Source organism: Chrysemys picta, chromosome 1 (genome assembly GCF_011386835.1).
Source record: "Chrysemys picta bellii isolate R12L10 chromosome 1, ASM1138683v2, whole genome shotgun sequence".
Lineage (NCBI taxonomy): Eukaryota > Metazoa > Chordata > Testudines > Emydidae > Chrysemys > Chrysemys picta.
Genome location: NC_088791.1, coordinates 348,538,910 through 348,563,450, shown reverse-complemented (window position 1 = coordinate 348,563,450; position 24,541 = coordinate 348,538,910). Strand labels below are relative to the sequence as shown.

The 24,541-nt window shown below is 45.8% G+C and overlaps 1 protein-coding gene across 8 annotated transcripts in view; it reads right to left on the bottom strand.

The window, feature by feature from the left end:
* Positions 1-19,142, bottom strand: part of STIM1 (stromal interaction molecule 1) — a 164,348-nt gene extending 145,206 nt beyond the window's left edge. For 5 of the 8 annotated variants that reach the window (XR_010597941.1, XR_010597942.1, XM_008172743.4 and 2 more), the window contains exons 1-2: positions 18,994-19,141; positions 16,655-18,299 (exon numbers count right to left, since the gene is read on the bottom strand). Coding sequence is in view for 5 of the 8 variants with exons in the window: in XM_008172743.4 (XP_008170965.1) it covers positions 16,655-16,763 (109 nt within the window). In the remaining 3 variants the exon portion in view is untranslated. Of the gene's footprint in view, positions 1-16,654; positions 18,300-18,993 lie in introns of all 8 variants that reach the window. The other 3 variants (XM_065581887.1, XR_010597943.1, XM_065581886.1) reach the window with 3 other exon arrangements.
* Positions 19,143-24,541: the final 5,399 nt, after the last annotated feature.

The following is a 24,541-nucleotide window of genomic DNA, read 5'->3' as shown; positions in this document are numbered from 1 at the left end:
CAAATCAGCAGGGGATAAGAAGCCCACAAGAAAGAAAACAGTAGCATGAGGTCACCCTGCCTCTTGAAACAAGGTCACTGAATTTTGGAAGATAGAAGCAGAGACAGAAGCCATATTTGGCATCCATCATTAGACAGACACAAGGGAACCGTTCTCTTGCAAGCAGAAAAGGACAGATCCTTCAGTTAAGGCAGGGTAGAGGTGCTGAAGTCTCTGGTAGCTGAATATAGGTGAGAAACCTATTTAGGCAAAGATCTTTCACCTAGGAAGACAAGGGAAACCAACATCTTGTACTTCTGTGGAAGGTCCTGACTGAAGGAATGTCAGCTGTGGCTGGGAAGAAGTCAGACTGGTGAGAGAAACTATCTTGAACCAAGTCTGTACTTTGCTAGATTAAGTTTTAGACATGTGTTTTCACTTATTTGCTTGTAACCATCACTACCTTTATTTTTCACTTGGCATCATTTGACCTATGTCCTATTGTTAATCATTTTGTTTTATTTTACTATGAACCAACCCAGTTAATATGTTTGAAGGGCAGAATATATTTACCCCAATTAAGTTAAAAAGCACAATACAGCTTATATCTCCATAAGGGGGGAAACAAAGCCTATTATTTCTCTGAGCTATCCAAGAGAGGACAGGACACGCCATTTGGGGAAACTCGGGACACGGCATGTGCTGGTGTCACCTTGCTGGTTGTAACCAAGGGTGGTGGAAGTCAGAATGGGGCTGTAGCCACACTACTGGGGTCAGAGCTGCTGAACCAGGGCGGTCTAGCACAAAGACACTCAGGTGTGACCTGCATGCTTGTAGGTTGGCTGTAAGCATCCCAGGCTGGGAGCTACAGCAGCAAAGCATTGTAAGGCACCCTGGGTTAAGTGGTGACACAACCCCTTTCTGGTCTGGAAACAGCGATACACACACACACACACACACACACACACACAGCTATATCTTTATGTTCGAGAAGGCACGGTCAAACAAACGTGCCTTCCACAAGTGGTGAGTTCTGTGTTGGTCCTTAACTCCTGTGGGAGTTCATTCCTCAGTCCTAGAGAGTGAGAGCTCAGGTCACTCCTTAAACTGGTTTATACACGACAGGATATCACACAGCCCAACCCTACTCCTGAAGCTAGAACAATGTACTACAAAGAACAATCGTACACTGGTAGGGAGCTGGACTTGATCATATAACAGTTCATGGCCTAGAGGAAGGTCTTGTGAAGGACTCAGGACACCCGGATTCAATTACTGGCTCTGGACAAGTCATTTAGTCTTTCAATGCTTCAGTTCCCCATCTGTACAATGGGAAAAATAGCCCTGCCCTGACTCACAGAGGTGTTGTGAAGATCTATACGTTACAAAGTAGAACCCCAGAGTTACAAACACCAGAGTTATAAATTAACCCGTCAACCACACACCTCATTTGGAACCAGAAGTACGCAATCAGGCAGCAGCAGACACACACACACACACACACACACACACACACACACACACACACAGCAAATACAGTACAGTGCTGCATTAAATGTACACTACTAAATAAATAAAGGGAAAGTTTAAAAAGATTTGACAAGGTAAGGAAACTGTTTCTGTGCTTGTTTCATTTAAATTAAGATGGTTAAAAACAATATTTTTCTTCTGCACAGTAAAGTTTCAAAGCTGTATTAAGTCCGTGTTTAGTTGTAACCTTTTGAAAAAACTAGAACGTTTTGTTCAGCGTGACAAACGTTTCAGAGTTACAAACAACCTGCACTGGAGCAGGGATTATGAACCCAGGTCTCCCTCCCCTTTAGGTGAGTACCCTAACCACAGGCTATAGGGTCCTGTTGAAGCTGTTGCACTTTGTATAAATTATTATTCATTGGCACGGGGACTTGAACCGTTAGTCTCCACACCCCAAACAAGTGCCCTAACTACCAGGCTAGAGAGTGAGTCAGTGAGTCTTTCACTCTCACTCTCTCTATGACTATCCAAGTATGTTATACAAACTGGAACAGCTTCAACAGGAGAAACGGAGAGATCGTTTGCTCGCATTTAAATAAATAAATAAAATAAAAAGAGTTAAAAGTGGCCTGAAACTAAACATTTCATTTGACCCAAACCAAAATTTTTATCCACTTTTTGATTTGCCAAAAATTCAGAACAATCTGGGGTTTGGTTTAGGTCAATTTTTTTTTTTTTTTTTTTTTTAGATTCTTCAGAACTGCCAGCAAACCAACAAAAAAAACCAGTTATTCACCCTGCCCTAGCTATAAATACCTAAGATAGATAGATACTACTTCCCTACCCACGAGGATTTTGTGAGGGTAAGTCCCTAAGTACTTGTGAAAGGGTCAGATACTATGATGATGGGGACTATATAAATATCTAAATGGATTCCAGCTCCAATTTCTACAGTTCTCAAAACATCGTTGGCTCCAAGATAAATCCTTTTTCCATTTCTGAATAAGCCAAAGACTGCGGTGTCCATTCAGGTTTCCATGCAAGCTGGAACAGGCTCCTCACATTTTCAGATAAGATTCTTTAAAATGCTCTAAGGAAGCAGTAATGGTCTCTTCAGTAATGTGTTCAATGGACAATGCCAAAACTGTAATGACAGTATCAATTCTACAGAGGGCCAAGTCACATTAAATAAGTCAAGTCGAGAGCATTTTACCAGGTAGGTCACCCAATTTAACCTTGACGCACTGGCAGTGGGCATTACCCAGTACTGTCAGCACTTCTGCCCTGGCAAACAGACTAAGGGTCAAACAACAGAGAACTTTTCCCAACCACTCATTCCACCTTTCACTAAAATTCTCCCATGTTACCCAATCAAATGCCATTAGCATTTGCAGCTCATGCCTCTCATTAAGGTGCCTGTCAGGCAACTGATTCATCACCACCAGAACTGACTGAAGCCATAAGCAGAAGGCACAATGTCAAAAATCCTTGCTGATCTAGAAGAGCACCAACTAAAAGCAGCTTTCAATACTTTCTCACTTATTACGCAAGTTTCCTCAGAATTGTGGCAGAGAAGAGGATGCAGTAATTATTACACAGAGCTCCAGCAGAAAGTCAGAGGTCCCATGAGGCTGGATTGGAAACAGAATGATCATACACATGTATATGGCTACTGGCCTGTATTTTTTAATTTGATTCCCATCCATCAGCCAAGCAGTGACAATGGGGCTGAATGAAGTCTTTCCAACACTTTACATCTTGAACTAGCTTAATGAATTCATTTATCTTCAAACCTTTTTGTTCTCGGTCATTCTTCACCATATCTATCCAATCCTCGGTCTTCCTCTATTTGCAGTCCCTTGCACTCTGCTATGCATCTCCATGTATAGTATCCTTTCCGGTCCATTCTTGACATCTCTCTCTTTAATCTTCTGTAACATTTTTATTTCTTGCCCTTTTTTCTTATGACATCATATTTTATTTTCTGCAGTCTTAAATCTCTCAGTACTCCCCTCCGACAGTTCATTTCTGCACTCAGTCACTTATGTTCATCAGCTTTCCTCATACTCCAACATTCCAACCCGTGCAGCAGTATCAGTGTGACAACCGTCCCATAGACACAGATTTTCATTTTTATCAAAATGTCTTTAACCTTCCAGATCTTACAGAATTTTCCAAACGCAACAGCGGTTAGAGAGTCTTCTTTTTATGTTACCTTCAAATTCCCATTCTTCAATTCTAGTCCTTCAATATACAAAAACTTTTCAACTTGTTCTAGTTCTGTGTGTCTGACTTTCATCTTTGCATTTTCCTCTCGTCTGCCAGTTGCCATAGTTGTGACTTTGTGCTGATCTTCAGTCCTAATGTTCTGCTTTCCGGGTTTACCTTTTCAGTTACTTTTTGTAACTCCTTCTTAACATCCAATCTTGAATTAAAAATTGAATCCGCAAGAAGCCTTTGTAAAATTGTCATAATGACTAATTATTTTCACTGTTAAAACTTTTCATCTTATTTCCAGTCTGAATTTGTCTCGTTTCAAATTCCAGCCATTGGATCATGTTATACCTTTGTCTGCTAGACTAAAAAGCCAGTTATTAAATATTTGTTCCCATGTAGGTACTTTTAGACTGGAATCGTCACCCCTTAGCCTTCTCTTTTAGCTCATTGAGTCTGTCACTTTAGGGCATGTTTTCTCATCCTTAAATCCTGCTTGCAGCTCTTCTTTGAGCCTTCCCAATTTATCAACATTCTTCTTGAATTGTAGACACCAGAAATGGACACAGTATTCCAGGGGCAGTTGAACCAGTACCAAATACAAAGATAAAATAACTGTCCACTCCTATTCAAGATTACCCTGTTGATGCATCCAAGGATCGCTTAATCCTTTTGGCCACAGGGTCACACCAGGAGCTCATGTTCAGCTGATTATCCACCATAACTTTCAAATCTTTTTCTGAGTCAGAGTTCTGCACCCTGTAAATATGGCCTACGTTCTTTGTTCCTAGATGTACGTTTACATTTAGCTGTATTAAAACACATATTGTTTGCTTGTGCTCAGTTTATGGGAGCCATACATTCTCAAGACTTGCCATAACCCTTTCTTCCAAATGCTATCAAAAGCCTGTCGGAAGCCTATAAAGTTGTTTTAACGGGTTTAGTTGTGTTCAGACAAAGCCACAAGTATAAAACAACTTGGAAACACACCCACTGAAAACAGTGGCACCTCCTAGACTAAGAACATAGGATCTAAGAGATGTCCAAATCACCCATGTCATGAGAGGAGCTGATGATTGCTGGACTGACCACTGCCTGGGGAGGTCAGTCACGTCCATCAGGATTGCACCGAAATATAGAAAGCAATACAGTATCCAAATCACACAGAGGGCAATACAACATCCAAAGACTTCAATCCTCAGTGCACCAAGAGAGCTTCCAAACACTCCTCAGTGAAAAACTGACCATACGCACACCTGGAAACAACACCACAAGTGTCAAAAAAGACTGGGAAGCCTTAAAACAGACCATACACGAGGCTTGCAAAGAATCCATCAGCCTTGCTACTCACCCTCAAGACTGGTTTGACAACAACAATGAGATTACAGCCCTTTTGGACCAGAAGAGAAAAGCTTTCTGCAACTGGCAAAACCAACCACTATCCAGTCAGAAGCAGAGCTCTTTCCATCAGCTCAAAACTGAAATTCAAAGGAGGATCCGAGAAATCAAAAACAAAATGGTGGGAGGACAAAGCAAAAGAAATCCGAACATTCGCTGACAGACATGATATGTGGAGCTTTTTCTGTGAGACAAAGACCCTGTATGGACCAAGCTCACCTGGCCTCACACCTCTGAGATCCAAACATGGTAGTGCCCTTTTTAAAGATAACAAATCCATCAAAGAGTGCTGGAAGGAACACTACCAAAAGCTTCTAAATCGACTGTGACTGATGACACCATTGATTCCATCCCTCAGCACCCAATCTGGGAAACTCTTGCCAAACCACCAACACCTGAGGAGGTCTACAAAGCAATTAAACAAATTAAGAACAATAAAGCACCAGGTCCTGATGGCATACCAGCTGAAGTACTGAAAGCGGAGGGAGAAACACTGACTAACAAGCGTCGCTTGCTGCGCCTCAAAATCTGGTGCACTGAAGAAATCTCTGCTGTCTCATGTAATGCTAACATTGTCATCATTTTCAAAAAAGGAGACAGGGCCGACTGTGGCAATTATCGAGGTATTGCCCTTCTCTCCATCGCTGGGGAGATCCTTGCTAGAATCTTACCGAATCGCCTGCTCCCGCTTGCAGAGAAAGTACTTCCAGAGTACCAGCGTGGCTTCAGACCATCACAAGGCACCACCAACATGATTTTCACAGCCAGGCAGATCCAGGAAAAATTTCAAGAACATCACCTGGAGCTGTATATGGCCTTTATCACTCTGACCAAAGCCTTCGATTCTGTCAATTGTGAGGCTCTGTGGAAAATCATGTCAAAGTTTGGCTGCCCAAGCAAATTTATCACCATTGTAAGACTCCTCCATGACCAGATGACTGCCTCCATCCTCTGCAATGGCTCTACCTCTAAGCCCTTTGTCATCCAAACTGGCGTAAAACAAGGCTGTGTACTGGCACCCACCCTTTTCTCCGTTTTCTTAGCAGCTATGAAAACATTAATCCAAGACCGTCTACCACAGGGCACTGGCATCCAATATCGTACTGACAGCCACCTCTTCAACCTTTCTCGTCTCCATGCCAGAACTAAAGTAATATCGGCAACAGTAGCTTAACTCCAGTACGCAGACGATTGTGCTGTAGTTGCACACTTAAAGGAGGATCTACAGACAGCCTTTAATTGCTTCTCTGAAGCTTACAAAAGCCTAGGGTTAACTCTGAACAACAGCAAAACAAAAGTTCTCCACCAGCCAGTGCCCGGTCAATCATCAGACCCAGCAAGGAAGATCTACATTTTCCAGTTCTTCTTTGTCAATTTAGAATACTATGCCTGTCATCTCTCACAGATGACAGACATAGATGTCGAGATTCAGCATAGAATCCACTGCGCCAGTCTTGCCCTTGGCAGACTGTCTCGCCAGGTGTTTAGCAATCACATCATCAGAACACATACTAGACTTTTTGGTTTATAAAGCGGTGGTAATCCCAACTCTCCTCTATGGCTGAGAGACTTGGGTGACCTACAGAAAACACCTGAAAAACCTGTAATGTCAGCACCAGCACTTTCTTCGGATGATCCTCAACATAAAGTGAGAGGATCATCACACTAATGTCAGTGTCCTCACAGAGGCCAACATCTTCAGTGTTGAAGCCCTGATTATCCAGCACTAGCTGAGGTGGAGCAGGCACTGTGTGCGCATGCCTGATGTACGCTTACCAAAACAACTGCTGTACGCCCAACTCACCAAAGGAGAAAGGAAATGGGGAGGCCAAAAGAAACGCTTTTTAAAAACATCCTCAAGATAAATATCAAGAAATGTGGCATCGACACCACACACTGGGAGACAGCAGCCCAGGATAGGGATATCTGGTGAAGACTTGTCAGAGAGGGAACGTCCACTTTTGAGGAAATTCGTCTTGCCCTGGTCACAGAAAAACGCCAGAAAAGAAAGGACAGACAACTGTCACGCAGCAATTGTAGCCCAACCCTGTCTTCCAACACCACCTGCAACATCTGCCAACGACCCTGTGGCTCAAAGATCTGACTCCTCGGTCGCCAAAGAACCCATGAAAAATAAAACCTATGAGGGACCTCAAGGGATCGCCAATGATGTACTTGCCTGTCTTATCACAAATAACTGATCTATTTTACTTCATCCTGGTTTAAATCCAGCCTGTTCCTCTGCAATGCCATTTCCACGTACTTCTTCATTCTCCTCCGCAACATCTTGGTGAATACATTTCCTGGAACACTCAAATAAGCTGATTCCTCACTATTTACTGCATTTACTCTTATCCCCTTTTTAATAAATCGGTACTATTATTGCTTTCCCCCATTCGCTCAGCACTTACTCTTCCTTGTAAATCTTGTTAAACAGCTTGTGCATCAACTTTACTGTGAGTACTTTGCCTGTTTGCAACAGCTGTGCAGTCATGTTGTCACCTCCTGGCACATTTTCCTATTTCAAAACTTTCTATCTTTACTACTTCTAAGAATTCCCATATCTGCTTTCCGTTGTTTGTATTGGAGAGCTTCTCCAAGACCATTCCACCTACTGTGTTCTGCACACTGTACAGCTCTTCAAAATACTCGTTCCATTTTCATTGCTTGTTCATCGTCAATTACTTTGCCTGTGCTTGTCTTTCACTGTTGATATCTTCAACTCACATGTCCCACTCAGTTCTTATCTTGCAATACAACCTGTGCCATTTCGCATATTCTTTTGCTTCTTTACATTATTAACTTATCTTTGCTTTCCGCTTTATCTCAAGGGCCTGTGTACTCTACAGTAAACTGAATCTACATTCTGCAGCAAGATTCCTGGATTCTGTGGCACCCTCGTGTGACAGATGAAGTTCTGCAGCAGCTTCATTTAAATTTAAATATGGAGGGGGAGGTAATTGAATATAAAAATGAACCAGTTCAGTAGTACCTCAGCTAGTCTGGTTTTATACTAACTCAATGTATTTTATTCCCACATTTTCAATATGCCAAAGATTTTTCCATTGACAATGCATAGCTGTACACACTGCCAAGCCACTTAGTGCGCAGAAACTGCGCAGTTAAAAAACCACCCCGACGAGAGGCGTACAGCTTTCTGCGCTGGGGCTACAGCGCCGCAGTGCCAGCGTAGACACGCTGGTCAATTACAGCGCTGTGATTGGCCTCCGGGAGGTGTCCCACGATGCCTGTTCTCGCCTCTCTGGTCATCAGTTTGACCTTTACTGCCCTGCCCTCAGGTGACCAACCATGAGCCCCACCCCTTAGATTCCTTTGCAATTTTGAAAGTCCCCTTCCTGTTTGCTTGGCGATGCGTGCAGTGGTCTCAGCACATCTTTCCAGGTGACCATGCCTGCTCCATGCACCAGGTGATCCCCATTTGGAGCAATGCTGAGCTGCTGGACCTCATCAGCATTTGGGGAGAGGAGGCCGTCCAGTCCCAGCTGCACTCCAGCCGTAGGAATTATACCACCTACGGACAGATTTCACAATGCATGACAGAAAGGGGCCATGACCGGGACAGACTGCAGTGCAGGGTCAAAGTGAAGGAGCTGTGGAATGCCTACCACAAGGCACAGGAGGCAAACAACCGCTACGGTGCTGTGCCCAAGGGGCTGCCGGTTCTACAAAGAGCTGGACGTGATACTCGGTGGCGACCCTACCTCCACTGCGAAGGCCATTGTGGATACTTTGGTGGCTCGCATACCAGTTGACAGTGGACCAAGCCAGGAAGAGGAAATCTTGGACAAGTATATGGAGGGGGAGGGGGACCCAGAGGCAGAGAATGACCCAGAGGTCAGAGATGCATGCAGCCAGGACCTCTTCTCTACTACAGAGGAGGTTAGCCAGTCGCAGCTGTCGGAGCTTGGCAAAGCACAAACAAGAGAGGAGGCCCCTGGCAAGTGGCTTTGATTTTGGGAATCGCTGAAGTGAGTTGTTGGGGGCAGGAGGGCTGCAGAAAGCAGGCTTGTGTCTGTAGGATGCACGTACCACCACATATCTAGTCTGAGCGGCGGAACAGGGTGTTGATTGACTCCCTCACTTCACGGGAATCTGCCTCAGAGATCTCTACGAAACTCTCATGGGGATACTGGGCAAACCGCTGCCGCAGGTTTTTTGGCAAAGCTACTTGGTTTCTTGCACCATTAAGGGTAACTTTCCCACGCCATTCTGCCATCACGGGGGCGTGGGGGGGGGGGAAACATTGCTGCACATAGGCGAGCTGCATAACGGCCAGGGTGGAAGCTGTAGTCTTGAAGGAGATCCTCCCTTGATTCCCTGCTCAACCTCAGCAGCAAGATATCTTCCATAATGAACACAGCCTGTGGAAAATGTGGGGACAGGAATGAGATTATAAGGCCCCACTACAGTGCTGGCTGTCCCCAAGAAGCTCATGTCCTAGTTACTACACGTGACAAGATCAATGTCAAACTCCTCTTGCCTTTGTAGTTTAAGGAATAACTCCACTGCCACTCATGACATGTTAGTGAGAGCGACCAGCATATTGGTCAACAGTGCGGGATCCATTCCTGCAGACTGAAGAGGCAGAGTGCGCAGTACACAAGCCGTTGAAAAATGGCGCCAAATGCGGACGGAAGCATAGGGATTGCTGGGATACGAAGCAATGCATCATGGGGCATTGGGACAGGATCCAAGATAGCCCGCGATCTCCTCCGCCTTCCCACAACTCTTAGCAGATGAAGAGGAAGAGGTGCTCTGTGGGATAGCTGCCCAGAGTGCCCGAATACCCATGCAAGTGCCGCAAGTGTGAACACTCCATTGCGCAGGCAGCTGACAGTGTGAACACACAACGGCGGTTTCCCTTCAGCACTCTCTGAGCGGCGATGTAACTGCCAGCGAATTAACTCTGCCAGTGTAGACATACCCTTACAAGCTACTGGGGAGAAGATGGAGGTTGTGGCAGCTGGGCAGGGAAAAGAGGGGCTTCTGGCATCAGAGGAGGAGGGGGGACAGTTCAGAATTGTGGAACAACGTATTAGGTGGATGTTTCTGAAAAAATTGCATTTGTTTAGTCTGGAGAAGAGAAGACTTGGGGGATGGGGGGATGACACACGCAAGATAACTTTTTATGTACTTAAAGAACTGTTTTTACAAGGAGGAGAGTGAAAAATTGTTCTCCTTAACTTCTGAGGATACAACAGAAGCGAAGGGCTTAAATTGCAGCAAAGGAGGTTTAGGTTGGACATTAGGAAAAACTTCCTGTCAGCGTGGTTAAGCGCTGGAACAAATTGTCTAGGGAGGTTGTGGAATCTCCGTCACTGGGGGTTTTTAAGAATAAGTTAGATAAACACCCGTCAAGAGGTCTAGTTCTTACCTAGTCCTGTCTTGAGTGCAAGTGACTGGACTATGACCTCTCAAGGTGCCTTCCAGTCCTACACTTTTCTGATTCTGCTAAAATGATCAGTTAGCAATGTTGATATTTAACTTAGCATCTTTAGGTTTTATAATCAATACACCATTCAGGTGTTCACAACTTTCTGAAGTATTGCTTCAGACTGTCTGCACACACAGTTTGCAGTGGTTTACACTCAATTAATGTTTTCAAGGCTCTCTTTGCAACCATGAGAGAACTAGAAACAATTTATTCTTTTTAAATCAAAGATTACGGAGCACACTTCATCAGCTACAGATGGATTCACCAGAAAACTCAGCACCACAGAATCACAAAATACACAGGGCACTAACTATGATGATTTTCATATAACATGCAAGTGGCAAGGATCAAAAACTTTTCTTTCCGGTCCCAAAAGACTGAGTCAAAACTTGTACTCACATACTCTTGTTCACAGGGAACTGAAGGAAATAACAGTTATTTTGTTACAGACTAGATACTTCTGAATTTTACATGGCACTTAGGTTCCAAGGGAAAAGGGGCCTTAGAGATATCTAGGATAAACAGTTCTAGACCGGTGCTTTAGAAACATGGAGTGGTCCTGACAACATGCTTTCAAGCTGCTCCTCTGGCATCCTATTCATTTTTACTGTGTGTATTTTGGTAGCACTTGGGAGCTCCAGTCAAGAATCAAGGCCTCATTGTGCTAAGTCGTGTACAGACAAGCAATAAAGACGACTGTCCCTTCCCCCAAGAGCTTATAGTCCAGGTGTCAGACAGGACACAACAGGTGGACAAAACAGACAAACGGGATGAGAGAATGAGATAACAAAACAATGTTAAGCAGAAAAATAGAAGTCTCAGCTCACTAGTTGCCTAATCAATAGATAGAGCAGCAAATTGTTCCAACAGCTTGAAAACAACAGTTAAGTGGAGCCACACAAAAAGACTGCTTAGACTTTTGAGTAGGACCCCAAGAAAGTGTAGTTAATTCTTCAGGGGAGCTCCTATTCAAGCACATTCCCATGACACTCCTGGAGGTGGGGAAATAAGGGAGGACTTTTTCAATGTATTTTCTTCCATTTACTCTCAAATGCAGTGGAGTGTGACTCATGCAGAGGACAATACATCAAGTAACTGCTATAGTGTGGAAGCAGCCAAGGAGCAAAACCCCCCAGCCCACGACAAAAACATTTATCCTACTGCAATGCAATCAGGCACTGGGATCTTTCCTTTCAACACATCCCCGCCAGAGAGAGAAAGCTTTACAACACTGGTCAAGTGATTTCCAGGCCACAGCCAGCAAGTTTTCAAGGAAATGTAGAGAAATGGGGGAAGCAAAGTGTAAGTCAGCAATTGCAGTTTAGCTACTCAGTTAGTGCAAGAACTACTAGATGCTGTACTTTCTGAATGCTGTGTACCACAGCTGTTATCCAAGGAGTATCACAACAATAATGTTAACAGGAGCAAGGATCTTTACTTTATTTGGGCCATGCCATAAGGAGGAACAAACGGATTCCCTTCATACAAGGCATCCCACCAAGGTCCGGCATTTCTCCCAGCAGAAACAGGAAGGCATAGCCTTTTCCTTACTCATAGTATGGACACAAGTCAGAATAAGGTACAGGAAAGCAGGCGCACAGGCACCTGTTATTAACATGAAGACAGAAACAGAAGATGAATTTAAGTCAAAGTGAAGAGGCTGCCCACTTTTCATTGCTGGTCATTTGCAGACAATACAAAAATTGGTGGATGGGTAAACAATCACTCGTCTGGCTTGGTAAAATAGACTCATTTGAACTACAGGTCTGATCAGACTGAACCTTTAGGCCTAAGTCCACCCCAACCCAACCAGGTCACATCATTTTTCAAACCAACTCCAAACCTTCCCCCTCCTCCCTGAATCTGAGTTGAGACCGTTGCTGCCTCCTGCCCATGGGGTCAGCAGGGTAGCATACACCGGCAGTTGCACACACACTGCTCCTGCCATTCGCTGCCCCCTGCTACACTGCATATGTGCAGTGGCATACTCGCTCCACACCATGCACCTATGCAGCGGGGGGCAATGGACATCAGGAGCAGGGCATACAGCTGTCAGCCATTGCCATGAAGACCCCATGGGCAGGAGAAGGGGAGTCGACCTGATCTGACCTGATGTTGAGAGGGTCTGGTTCTTTTCCCACCCAATCCAGACCTGACACTCGTAGTCAGGGTCCCACTCGGGTTCAGGTCAGGTCACAGGGCTCTAATCTGAACAAAAGATATTTCAATACAACCAAATGCAAGGTCACATGTCTCGGAACAAAGAATGCGGGTCACCCTTACGAGACAGGGGACTGTATCCTGGAATGCAGGAACACTGAAAAGGACTTCGGAGTAAAGGTACATAACCAGTTAAACATGAGCTCCCAGTGCAATGCTATAGCTAAGAGGGTTAAATACAATATTTGAATGTATAAGCAGGGGAATATCAAGTAGGAGTAGGGAGATGGTATGACCTCTTTGTACTGTATTAGCAAGACCATTACGGGAATACCGTGTCCAGTTCTGGTGTCCACACTTCATAAAGAATGTTGAAAAGAGCTACAAGAACAATATGAAGTCTAAAAAATATGCCTTACCGTGAGAGACTTACAAAGCTCGATCTATTCAGTTTATCCAAGAGAAGAATTAGAGGTGACTTGATTATGTTCTACAAGTACCTACATGGGGAAGAGTTTTCTGATAGTAGAGCACTTTAAAATCTAGCAGATAAAGGCCTAACTAAATCCAGTGGCTGGAAGCTGAAGCCAGACAAATTCAGACTAGAAATAAGGTGAGAATTTTGACCATGAGGGTAATTAATCATTAGAACAACTGACATAGGGACATTTGAAGGCTTGAAATCATGACTGGATGTCTTACTAAAGCTTCTGTTCTGGCTCAAACAGAAGTTATGGGCTTGATGCAGAGATTACTAGGTGAGGGTGTTTGGCCTTCGTTATGCAGGAAGTCAGACTGGAGATGACCATATTGGTCCCTTCGTGCCTTAAAAATCTATCCACTATACAGCACCGCCAACTCGTTTCTCATAAGTGACCAGACAACTAGCCTCTCGAGCACTACCAACCTTAGCTAGACTTGAACCAGACACCTAGATGTGAAAAGGCTAATCATTATCTCATTTTTCAAAGAGAGCAGATGCCCATGAAGACAATTGTTTACAAGCTGAACAGAGTCTGAAGCATGGTTTTCCCAGAGACGGAGTTACACTTCACACACACAATTACCAGTTCTAAATTCAGGGCTAAACAGCCTAGAAATCCCTATCCAGATATAAAGCATACACCCCTATCCAGTATAAAGCATGTAATTTACCTGGGCATGAACATGAATCTAGACCTCTGAAAGCAGGAAGAGCCTAATCAGCAACCACTGTTCCAACACCCACACCTCTGCTTTCTGGGAAAACTGCTTTCCTGCTGCTTCTGAGAATCTCATTACCTTCTACAGAGATGACAAGTGACCACTGCAATCAATTTTTTTAAATATTAAAAACAGGCCACATCGAAGAAAGGTTTTGAAGTGAGGCACAATTGTCTAGTAGTCCTAAATTGTTTGCATCTATTTAATGATAACGGTAATGTATAGTCATGCATCCAACTAACAGGATTCATACTAAAACAACAAGGAGTCTGGTGGCACCTTCTTGCATCCGAAGAAGTGAGGTTTTAACTCACGAAAGCTTATGCCCAAATAAATCTGTTAGTCTTTAAGGTGCCACCAGACTCCTTGTTGTTTTTGTAGATACAGACTAACACGGCTACCCCCTGATACTTGACACCATGCAAGGATTCATACTGACTGTTCCTAGAGGACTGCATGAGGCAGAAAGTGATATGCGATGTATGAGAGCCTTTTACACTTAAATACAGCTACTGTAGTAACTACGACAACTAAAAAGCAAATGTTAAAAACTATCTTAAAGAGGCTTTTTGCTATGGGCCTTTTGAACCAAGTGTGGCATGCACAATAAAACCTTCAACGATTATCCAACAAAGGAACGCACACAGAGTAGTTAAATGCCATGAGTTACTAGCCTCGGGAGTGAATACCTCTGTTATGCATCAACATGTGTCTATGCAGTCCAGTCAGACCTTGTTTTTCTCTATGCTGATTTCTGAACTGTAATCACTATGGTACTCTTTCTAGGTGCCACATGTGTTAATCTGAAGTTATTTTTTATCAAAAAAACAAATGGAAATTGTATATAGACTAGAAGTGAACAGACAGGAGTACACACAGTGAACAGGAACCCCTTAGAAGGGAAAGCCTGCCTGCAGGTAATCTACACCAGAGACTGAGTACCTCACAGGGTTCTCCTCTCCCGCACTGCACTTGATTGCTTCTCATTTAGAGGTAAAAGCAAGTTAGAAGTTGAATCACCAGGGCTGCCACATTTCTGCAAGGCCTTCAAAAATTACCCCACTTGAAGGTACCTCACTGGAGGCACAAACCCTGTTTCAAAAGGACTGCAGAGATCCTGTTTCCTTTCCGAAGTACCAGGTTCATGTTCGCTCTCTCACCTCAGGACTCAAGAGTTTGACACTGTTAGTAACAGCCAGTTTTAAAACCAAGTAAAATTATTGGTTACTAACACAAGTGAAATTTACCATAACAGTATTAAAATTAACAAACACCCACACACTACTCAGCACTCATAAATCAGCCATTCCTCCGTTTATTCCAGGGACCCTTATCTTCCAGCACTCATAAATCAGCCATTCCTCTGTTTATTCCAGGGACCCTTATCTTCACTCCTTAACTGATGAAGTATTTCTTATTTGGAAACCTGCATTCATGAGTTTTCTGATCAGGTTCAAACCATTTCTGAATGCAAGTAATGCTTTTGGGTACCTCCAGCTATAGGATCCACCCAGATGCTGCTGACACTGCTGGATAGGATGCTTTCAAGAGGGAAGTTATGCTTGGGCTGTTAAAAGCTGGCCTGCACCCAACCTGAGAGCATTTTTGCAACAACTTTTTCTGCTATGTAAATCAACTATATTTTTGTCTCCGAGTGCTCATAGGATACCCTTCTATTTTCTTGTGTGCACATTTGAATTCAGTGCTGGTGAAAGGTGCAGGACTGGCAGCCCTGAATACTGAAGGCCACTGTTTATCTACCGATAGTGACAGTAAAAGCAGCAACAGCACAAATTTCTCTACTATACCTCAATCCTGACATACAGGGACAATCACTCGGAGTGGAGGTGTATCAGTCCAAAAAATGACCTATTCCTCTACTAAGACTATCAAGCTGTCAGCAAAGGAGTCAAGTGCTTATGCAAGTCCAACATTTGTCTACTGGGAACCAGACTGAGACAGACAGATTTGGGGGTGGCTGGGGGAAACGGGACTAGACAGCAAAAAATTCAGCTATCATACTTTCATTCTCTTGCTCCCTGCCAAGACATGATCAAATGCTTATTTCCCCAAGAATGTCAATAGAGCAATATTGAAAAAAATATTTTAGACTTGTGATTTTAATATGTGAAGTATGCAATTTCTCCTTTTTATCTTCCCCCCTTATATTTTGGGACAGTGCTCTTTGCATTCATTGGCGAGGTGGCGTTAAAACAAAAAACAACCAAAAACTACATTAAATCTGAAATTTCCAAAACAGATGAAGTCAGTATCCACAATAAACAGTGAAATAATCCGCAGTTGGTGAATAGTTGGCATCCGTTTTGAAATAAACAGATTGTTGTTTAGTCATCTTAAACCTCTCTGAAAGCACTGGGCTGCAGAGAAAGTGCCAGGTGCCACCCTGACTCCGACACATCAGTTGAATCTAACTCACGAGCAGGATTCTCAAAACTGATGAACGTTTTTCCACCAACAGGGTGTGTCATTTATTACAGGGTCTGCACTATCCTAACGTTCTATATTCTTGAGGACATCCCTTACTGAAGAAGCTGAAAACTTTAATTTAACATTCTAAGTTTCGCCATGTGACAAACCAATCCCGTGCAATGCATTATCTTCTGTCAAAGAACTAATCAAAGCTAACAGCATATAGGCCCTACCTGTGACTACCAACAAGTTTCACAGAGCAGTAAGTTTGCTCTAATGTTTTCCTCGTCGCTGGGAAGGAGGGGAAATAAAAATAGTCCATTTCTGAAGCCTTTTCCTTACCTGCAATTGCAGTTTCATCCAAAAAGGTACCTGGGGGCCTCTCCCCCTGTCCTTGGTGCAGAAGAAAACCACACAGGATCCACACTGCTACTCTTGACCACACATCCATTTCTGTGTAATATTACGGCCTTTATCCCTTTGTATGTCAGCTCCTCCTCAGCATCAGTCCCCAATGGATATGTTCAAGTTTCTTAGTTCACTCTGCACCTTTATATCCCAAAATGGTGTAGGAAGTAAAGTGTCTGATATCCCAGGAGCGGTACCCGATTAAATCCAAAGGCTACAGAAGTAAAGGATGGAGATACTTTGAGGTTCTTTTCCCCCCCTCCAGCATAAGCTGAAATTTTGCCCTAAGTCTATGGTTTCTCCCAAAAACCAGCCTCACAATTAAATTTATCTCCAAATAAAACAATTTTTAAATTAGTCTCCCTAGCCCCGAAGAAAGTTCTCTCAAGTCTTGTATTTTTAAAGACTAGTTAAGATAAAAATATCTAACATTTTTGGTATTAAAAAGTAAAAAAAATTTCATGAATGATTTACCAGCAGCGTCTCTAGGGCTCAAAATGCTGCAGCATCCAAGTTTTAACTATTCGCAGTCAAGCACAGCTTCAACCCACTTGCAGATTCCAAACCGTTTAGCCATACTAAAATAAACCAAACTTGTTTAAAATGATTTTTTTTTTTGGTCAACTAAGTGTCTATGCATGTGACAACTTAACGCTTTAATTTAAATTTCAAACAACATGCATTTTAATCAGATACCTTTAAAGAGCAAGATATTTGCAAAGACACTAATGCACATTCTTTTAAAGATGCAGAGAAGAATTTTTAAAAACCCAGAATTAAATAAAGCCCCACAGGCCACAATCCTCTATTACAGTACAAAATATAAAAAACATGCCAAACAGGGACACCTTATTCAGCTGGAGACTAACAGACCTGGACTCTGCCAGGTATCAGGTAACCTAGCCCTTTCTTTGCTTCTTGCTAGCACTCCTTAAAAAAAAAATGTGGTAGAACACCCATTATCCATTCCTCTATTCCCACCTCAGCAGCACAAAACTGCAGTAGTTTTACCACCTGAAATGGTTTTTCTTGTCTGCTCTCTCCCAGGGTTAGTATCTTTACCCAGGGCACATTTCTCAGTTTAATCCAAAAAGTCTCATTTAATCCAAATTTTGGTTTTGACTCAGTTTTGATCAAGGTTTCTTTTTATGCACTTCAGCAAATCTCAGTTTATCGTTGGGATTTCCAGATCACTTTATCAGCAACTCTTCTTTGACTCAAAAAATTGCCAGAATCTCTCTTCGTTTGGCCCAATTTATTTCCACCACAGCTCTCTTTCTAGAGTTGAGTGATGATCTATCCCAGGCCTGTTGGATACGATAGGCTACGTAAGGATTTTTTTTCTTTTATCCCAGTTTAAATCAACAGCATCCGTTCAATCATGGATTTTCCCGAGAGAGTATGTCCAAGCAGAACATAAATCCCAGCAGCAATCAGGATGGCTCTCACTCGTCAGACCTAGCGCCTATCAACTCCAGGCTTCTCCCGGGACAGTCTGCTCATCCAGTAGGCCTGGCTTCTCCCAGGATTAGTCCTCCTTGCTCCTGGAGCAGCTCTCTTGCAGCAGGCCTGGGGTGTCCTGGGACAGGTCCGGATCGTTAATGCTGGTTCTAGTCCTTCTGCTCAGAACCCCTACCCCACCCCCCACAGCCCTAACAATTCCTCCCAGGCTTGCCCTTCCCCCACATACCACTGGTCTCACCCAGGCCAACTCTTAACCCCTTTTCCCCCTCACCAATAGCCTCACCCACACTAACTAACCTCCCCCTATCCCCTCAGCAATGGTCTCACCCAGGCGAACCTTTAACCTCTCCCCCTTCCCTGAGAGATGGTTTCCCCCCAGGCTAACCCTTAACCTCTCCCTCCTTCTCCCCCTCAACAATGGTCTCACCCACACTAACCTTTAACCTCCCCTTCCCCCCCTCAGCAATAGTCTCACCCACACTAACCCTTAACCCGTCCCCCCTCCGCAATAGTCTCACTCAGGCTAACCCATGACCCCTCTTTCTTGAGCAATGGTTTCCCCCAGGGCTAGCCCTTCCCCGCCTCCCCCCCAGCAGGAATGGTTTCACCCAGTCCACCCCTTGACCCCTAGCAATGGTTTCTCCCAGGCCGGGCCATCCTTCCCCCCCTCTGCAATGGTCTCTCCCGGGCAGCCCTCTCAGCACCAGACTCGCCGTCGCTCCCCCGCGCCCGGTAGTTTCTCCCGAGGCCCCTCCCCCGGCAGAGGTGTCTCCCCTCGGGCGGACCCCCCGTCCCCGGTGGCCGGTTACCCCGCTCTCGCCGCCCAGCTCCGGAGCGGGCTGAAGCGCTGCTGCCGCCGCCGCCGCACGCTCGGACACTGACAGCGGAGGCGCCAACCGCCGCGCCGCCAAATGGGGCGGGGCAGGAACCAGGAGGGGCCCCGCCCCTTCCCGCTGGCAGCCAATAGGCTGCGGCCGCCTGGCCCCGCCCCCTGGCGGGCTCCGCGCTGCCCCGCAGCGGCCTCTGGCGGCGAAGGGCGGGAGCTGCAGGCGGCGCTTCAGAGCAGGGCGGCAGAGCGCGCGAGCTAAGCAGGCTCCGGCGGGGCCGGCGCTTGGAGGGGAGACGGCGGCTGCCCCGAGGGGGCGGGCGAGGCTGGGTGTTGCTGGGGGAGGGGTGCGCCCCGCAGCCTGGCAACGGGAGGCCGGTTGTGTCTCCTGGAGACCCCCAGAGAGCAGGGGGCCCCGGCACAGGAAGCCCCGAGGTGCTGAACCCCGAGCGTCCGCCCAGGGGGAGACACAGACCCCCCCAAAGCCTCTGCCCCGTACAGCCAGTGCAGGCAGGCGCTGGGCCCGGGGCGCCCTGCTCCGGGCTGGTTCCCCTCCCCGGACGGCCAACAGAGCCTGGGGATCCGGAAACATTCCCGAGCAGAAAGATCTCGGGGGGTGAGCCCTAAATCTCGGGGTATGACAATCTCGGGAGGTGACCCCGATGCTCAAAAACCGGGGACTAGACGCAGGGGTTCTCACAACAACCGTGCTGGTGGCCTCGGGGTGTGGCCACCATCTCTTGCTGACAATTTTTCCTAAAATAGGTCATTAACTTTAGGAAAAAAACAAGTAAATCTGCACCTATACGTGTCCATATCATTGTCATTTATTTATGGAAGATTTTATTTATTTATTTTGCAGACTCAATAATAAAAATAACGTACAGTTGTCTCTATTCTTTACTGGCCCTAAACAGAATAGAAACGCCAATCAGGGACTTTGCACGGTCTTGTCTTTTTTCTTGGTGTTTCTTTTGCCTTTTTAGTTGCTTTTTTTAAAGACTTGCTAGAGACTAAATGTGCTGTGAAAAGGGATATTAACAAACGTACGAATGTCACTTTTCACAGCAGACTTACTCAGCCCTGGCAAACCTGGCTACAAATTAAGCCCTGGATGGGGAGGTGGGTACAGTGGCGATGGGGCACCGGGGGAGGCAGCGAGGGCCAGGGTGATGGCGGGGGTGTGAGACTGGGGCCAAAGCCCGCCACCGCATGGCCAGGGAATGGAGCCTGAAGCCCCATGGCTGGAGCCTGCTACCCATCACCAAAGGACTGAACCCCGACCCCAGGAAGGTGAGGAACTCACGGGCTGCCTGCTCCTCCAGCTTTTGTGTCTCCAGTGGGGGGGGCAGGGCCTAACCACTACTGAAGCCCCCCTTTGCCCCCCATCACAGCCCAGGCAGCTGTGGCCACAAGAAAAGCCCCTGGTGGCCGCATGCAGCCATAGTGGCTGGACTAGAGCTCCATTCTCAGGGCCCTGCAACAGCTCCAACACTGGAAGGGGTTCCCCTCTCTTTGCTTGAAAGCGGGATTTCTTTCCCTAGTATCTCTAAATATGCGTAGCGTAGAGAAGTTACAGAAAACTAACAGCGGATTCCTCTGGCCCAGCTATGTTATTAGCAGATATAAAGGTGTTTGTAGTAGATCACAACGTCTTTCCATTTCACAAACGGAGAATGGCATTCAGCAGGGCATACTGAGATGAAAGCAGAAGTGCAGCGAGTCTCCCAGTCTCCTGGGATGGGCTGAAACCCCATCATCTGCTAGAGAAGGAGACAAAACCCAATCAGAGACATGCCCTCCCTGTAGGGAGATTACCTGGCAGATTGTCTCCCGGCCAGAGGGGGCAGAGCTAGTGATGAGCCATTAATCACCCAGGCCTTATGAGCAGCCTGAGGGAACTTCGTGGGGAGAGAGGAGGCAGGAATCTCCTGCAGGGGAAGGCCCAGCAGTTTGGGACTGGCAGAGCCACTGGAGTAGAACTAACTCCTGTTGTGAACCCCTAGAACAAGGGGCCAGGTGTTGGGGCCAGAGTTCTGGATGTGAGACCCATAGGGAGGAGGGTAGGCACCTGTGGGGGAGGCTTGGGCTAGGGCCTACAGGGAGCAGGGAGATCCCTAAGGGAAGCTGCCAGAGCCCCTGGGGAAGGGAGGTAGTGGGGGAATCCTGCTGGGGAGAAAGCAAGACATGGGAAGCTCTGGAAAGGCCAAGAAGCGAGAACTTCAAGGACCCCCCCAAGAGAGGCAGAAGAACTACCAGGGTGGGTATCTGTCTTGGGCTTTCAGTTGGGCCTTGTGCTACCACGGAAGGGGTTTGAACATTCTGGTGACTTGGCCAGAGGGCCGGGCCACAGAATAGCCAATCACATTTGTGCAACAAGATGATGGAATAGTGGGTTTGATTATATAAGCATGGCATTTGCCACAGTCTTAGGGCCTGACCTAATAAAGAATTTCAGGCATGGGGCCGTCGCCAACTCATGGCATGTTGGCTGTGGCTGTCATTTTAACAACATTGTCACAATCAGCAAATAACATTGTTCTACAGCTAGATGCGTAAGAGATATATTCTTGGTTTTCCTCCAACATGACCATACAATTGGTGTAAGAACGCATTTTGAGTGTCAGTGTGCCTTTGGCTGAACTTAATCACATTTCTCTTTTTTCTTTCAGATGCTACTACGGGTTGTGTGAAAGCTGCTTGGTGATTGGTGAGAATGCTAACTGTTTGCAGTAGCGAAAGATATTTGATTACTATTGGCTATTACTGGTGCTCCAAATGTGTCAAAAAGATGCAATCTTCGGGAGACAGGTCCATGAGCAGAGACATCCCATTCCTCTACCGACGGGGGCAAGTGTATGCTTTGTCAGGAGGACCCAGGTGCAGAGTTGACTAATCCAGCAGAATCAAAACAAAAGCGTGTTAGATCTGGCTATCAAACTCCAGCAATTTAAAAGGACCAAACTGCAAAGAGCTGAGAAAGCTGTGGACCACCCTGAGGAACTGCTGAGGAAATACACACATTTCAGCAACCAACACAAAGGACCTCCAAGAAAAGAAGCGTGCTTTATTTGTGAAACAAACATGCCATCAGAAGACCTCCATGAAGCTTCTATCCTGGGCATTGATAGTCAAGTGTGCACTGCAGCTGCAAGACCAGTTCTTGCTTGCAAAACTAAGTGCAGGGGACTTAGTGGCCCAAAAAGTAAAGTATCATGCAAGTTGTTTGGTGTCTCTCTACAACAAAGTCAGGGAGAAGAAAACTGAGCAAAGCAACACAGAGAAGATGTCGCACGGGATTGCCTTTGCTGAACTGATAGCATACATTGAAGAGACAAAACTAAAGACTGGAGCCACATCTTCATTCAAATTAGCAGACCTCACCAGGCTCTATACAGCTAGACTAGAACAGCTGGGGGTGACATTCACAGCACTGAACTAAAATCACATCTTTTCACACATTCCAGATCTCCAAGCATGCAAAGAAAGACACAACGTGCTCCTTGCCTTCAACCAGGATACTGGCATGCCCTCCGAAAAGCATGTGAGGAAGACTGTGACGAAGATGCACTTCACCTGTCCCAAACAGCAAAAATTATTTGAACGGACATGTGCCAAATGAAAACACAGTTTATAAGAACCTAAGAACATAAGAAAGGCCATACCGGGTCAGACCAAAGGTCCATCCAGCCCAGTATCCTGTCTACTGACAGTGGCCAGTGCCAGGTGCCCCAGAGGGAGTGAACCTAACAGGTAATGATCAAGTGATTTCTCTCCTGCCGTCCATCACCACCCCCTGACAAACAGAGTCTAGGGACACCATTCCTTACCCTAATAGCCATTAATGGACTTAACCTCCATGAATTTATCCAGTTCTTTTTCAAACCCTGTTGTAGTCCTATCCTTCACAACCTCCTCAGGCAAGGAGTTCCACAAGTTGTCTGTGCATTGTGTGAAGAAGAACTTTCTTTTATTTGTTTTAAACCTGCTGCCCATTAATTTAATTTGGTGGCCCCTAGTTCTCTGGATCATTTAACCCAGGAGGCCAAGTAAAATCTGTGCCTGAATCAGTATTGGCTCTGATGTCCATGATATTGGATGGTCCAAACATTAAAAAACTCACTCAGAGCAAGTTTCCGTTCATCCAGCTACTCTTATTTTGGCACAGTACAGTTGCAATATGACAGCAATATCCGTTGCCGTGAAGGAACAGAAAGTTTGCACCACAACAAAGCTTGAGAAACATCTTCACCAATCTACACTGGTTTGACACATGCACAGACGTAAAAAAATGAGCTAGTAGCTACCGTCTTTAAACTTAGATTGTCCATCTCCTACGGCAGTGTTGGCCATCTCTGACAGCACGGCGAACAGTGCATGCCAACACTTCGAGGATGAGAATATATCTGTCTTCTAAAGCTTCCCGGTAGTCTGTTCACTGCTGTGGCTGCAGACCACAATCCCAGCTCCACCACAGCAACAGACTCCTTCCACAGAACTGGGATCTCACTTTTTCAGCATCCCAGTACTCAAGTGGGAGCTGACTGTGAGGCTGCAGCACCAGTGGAGGAGACGCTATGGTCACTTCCTGAATCTTACACAATTGTCCCTCCACTGATCGTGAAGAAAACCAGCGCTTCCCAGCCCACCGCAAATGCTGAAATCAAAACTGACTGCCAGCTGATTACCCAAGCCCTGCAAGGAGAATGCAGGTGGCTTGAACAATTAAGGCAAGCAGCAAGTCTGGATACCTTAAATGGAGATCGAGCCATTTTCGGGGCAGCTTACCTGGCCAACATGCAGCCAGAGCCAGACTCCGCCCGAGCTTCTTCCCTTCTTTCCAGATGACTCCATGTCTGTGGCAATGATTCATCCCGCCCTGGATGTGATAAGGAACGCTGTACACCACCTAACCCACGCCAGGTGCCAGTGATCACTGTGGATCAACCCCTTTTCATTATTAGTGATAAATATGCCCAATGGCCTGTGATGGAACACTAGATAGGGTGGGATCTGAGTTACTACAGAGAATTCTTTCCTGGGTGTCTGGCTGGTGAGTGTTTCCCACATGCTCAGGGTTTAGCTGATCGCCATATTTGGGGTCGGGAAGGAATTTTCCTCCAGGGCAGATTGGCAGAGGCCCTGGGGGGTTTTCGCCTTCTTCTGCAGCGTGGGGCACGGGTCGCTTGCTGGAGGATTCTCTGCACCTTGAAGTCTTTAAATCACAAGTCGAGAACTTCAATAGCTCAGACATAGGTCAGGGGTTTATTACAGGAGTGGGTGGGTGGGATTCTGTGGCCTGCATTGTGCAGGAGGTCAGACTAGAAGATCATAATGGTCCCTTCTGACCTTAAAGTCTACGAGTCTATAACCAAACTGATGTAGCCTGCTGGGTACGGAGAGGACAAATCTGTCATGCTGGGTGGTCTTCATCTGGAAATGGCAAGTCTGAAGCTGATTGGAGACTGGCTAGAAGATAGTGGATGGACGGAAGCCCTTGCTCAGGTCCAAGTGGCCTCCCCAGTGCTTCA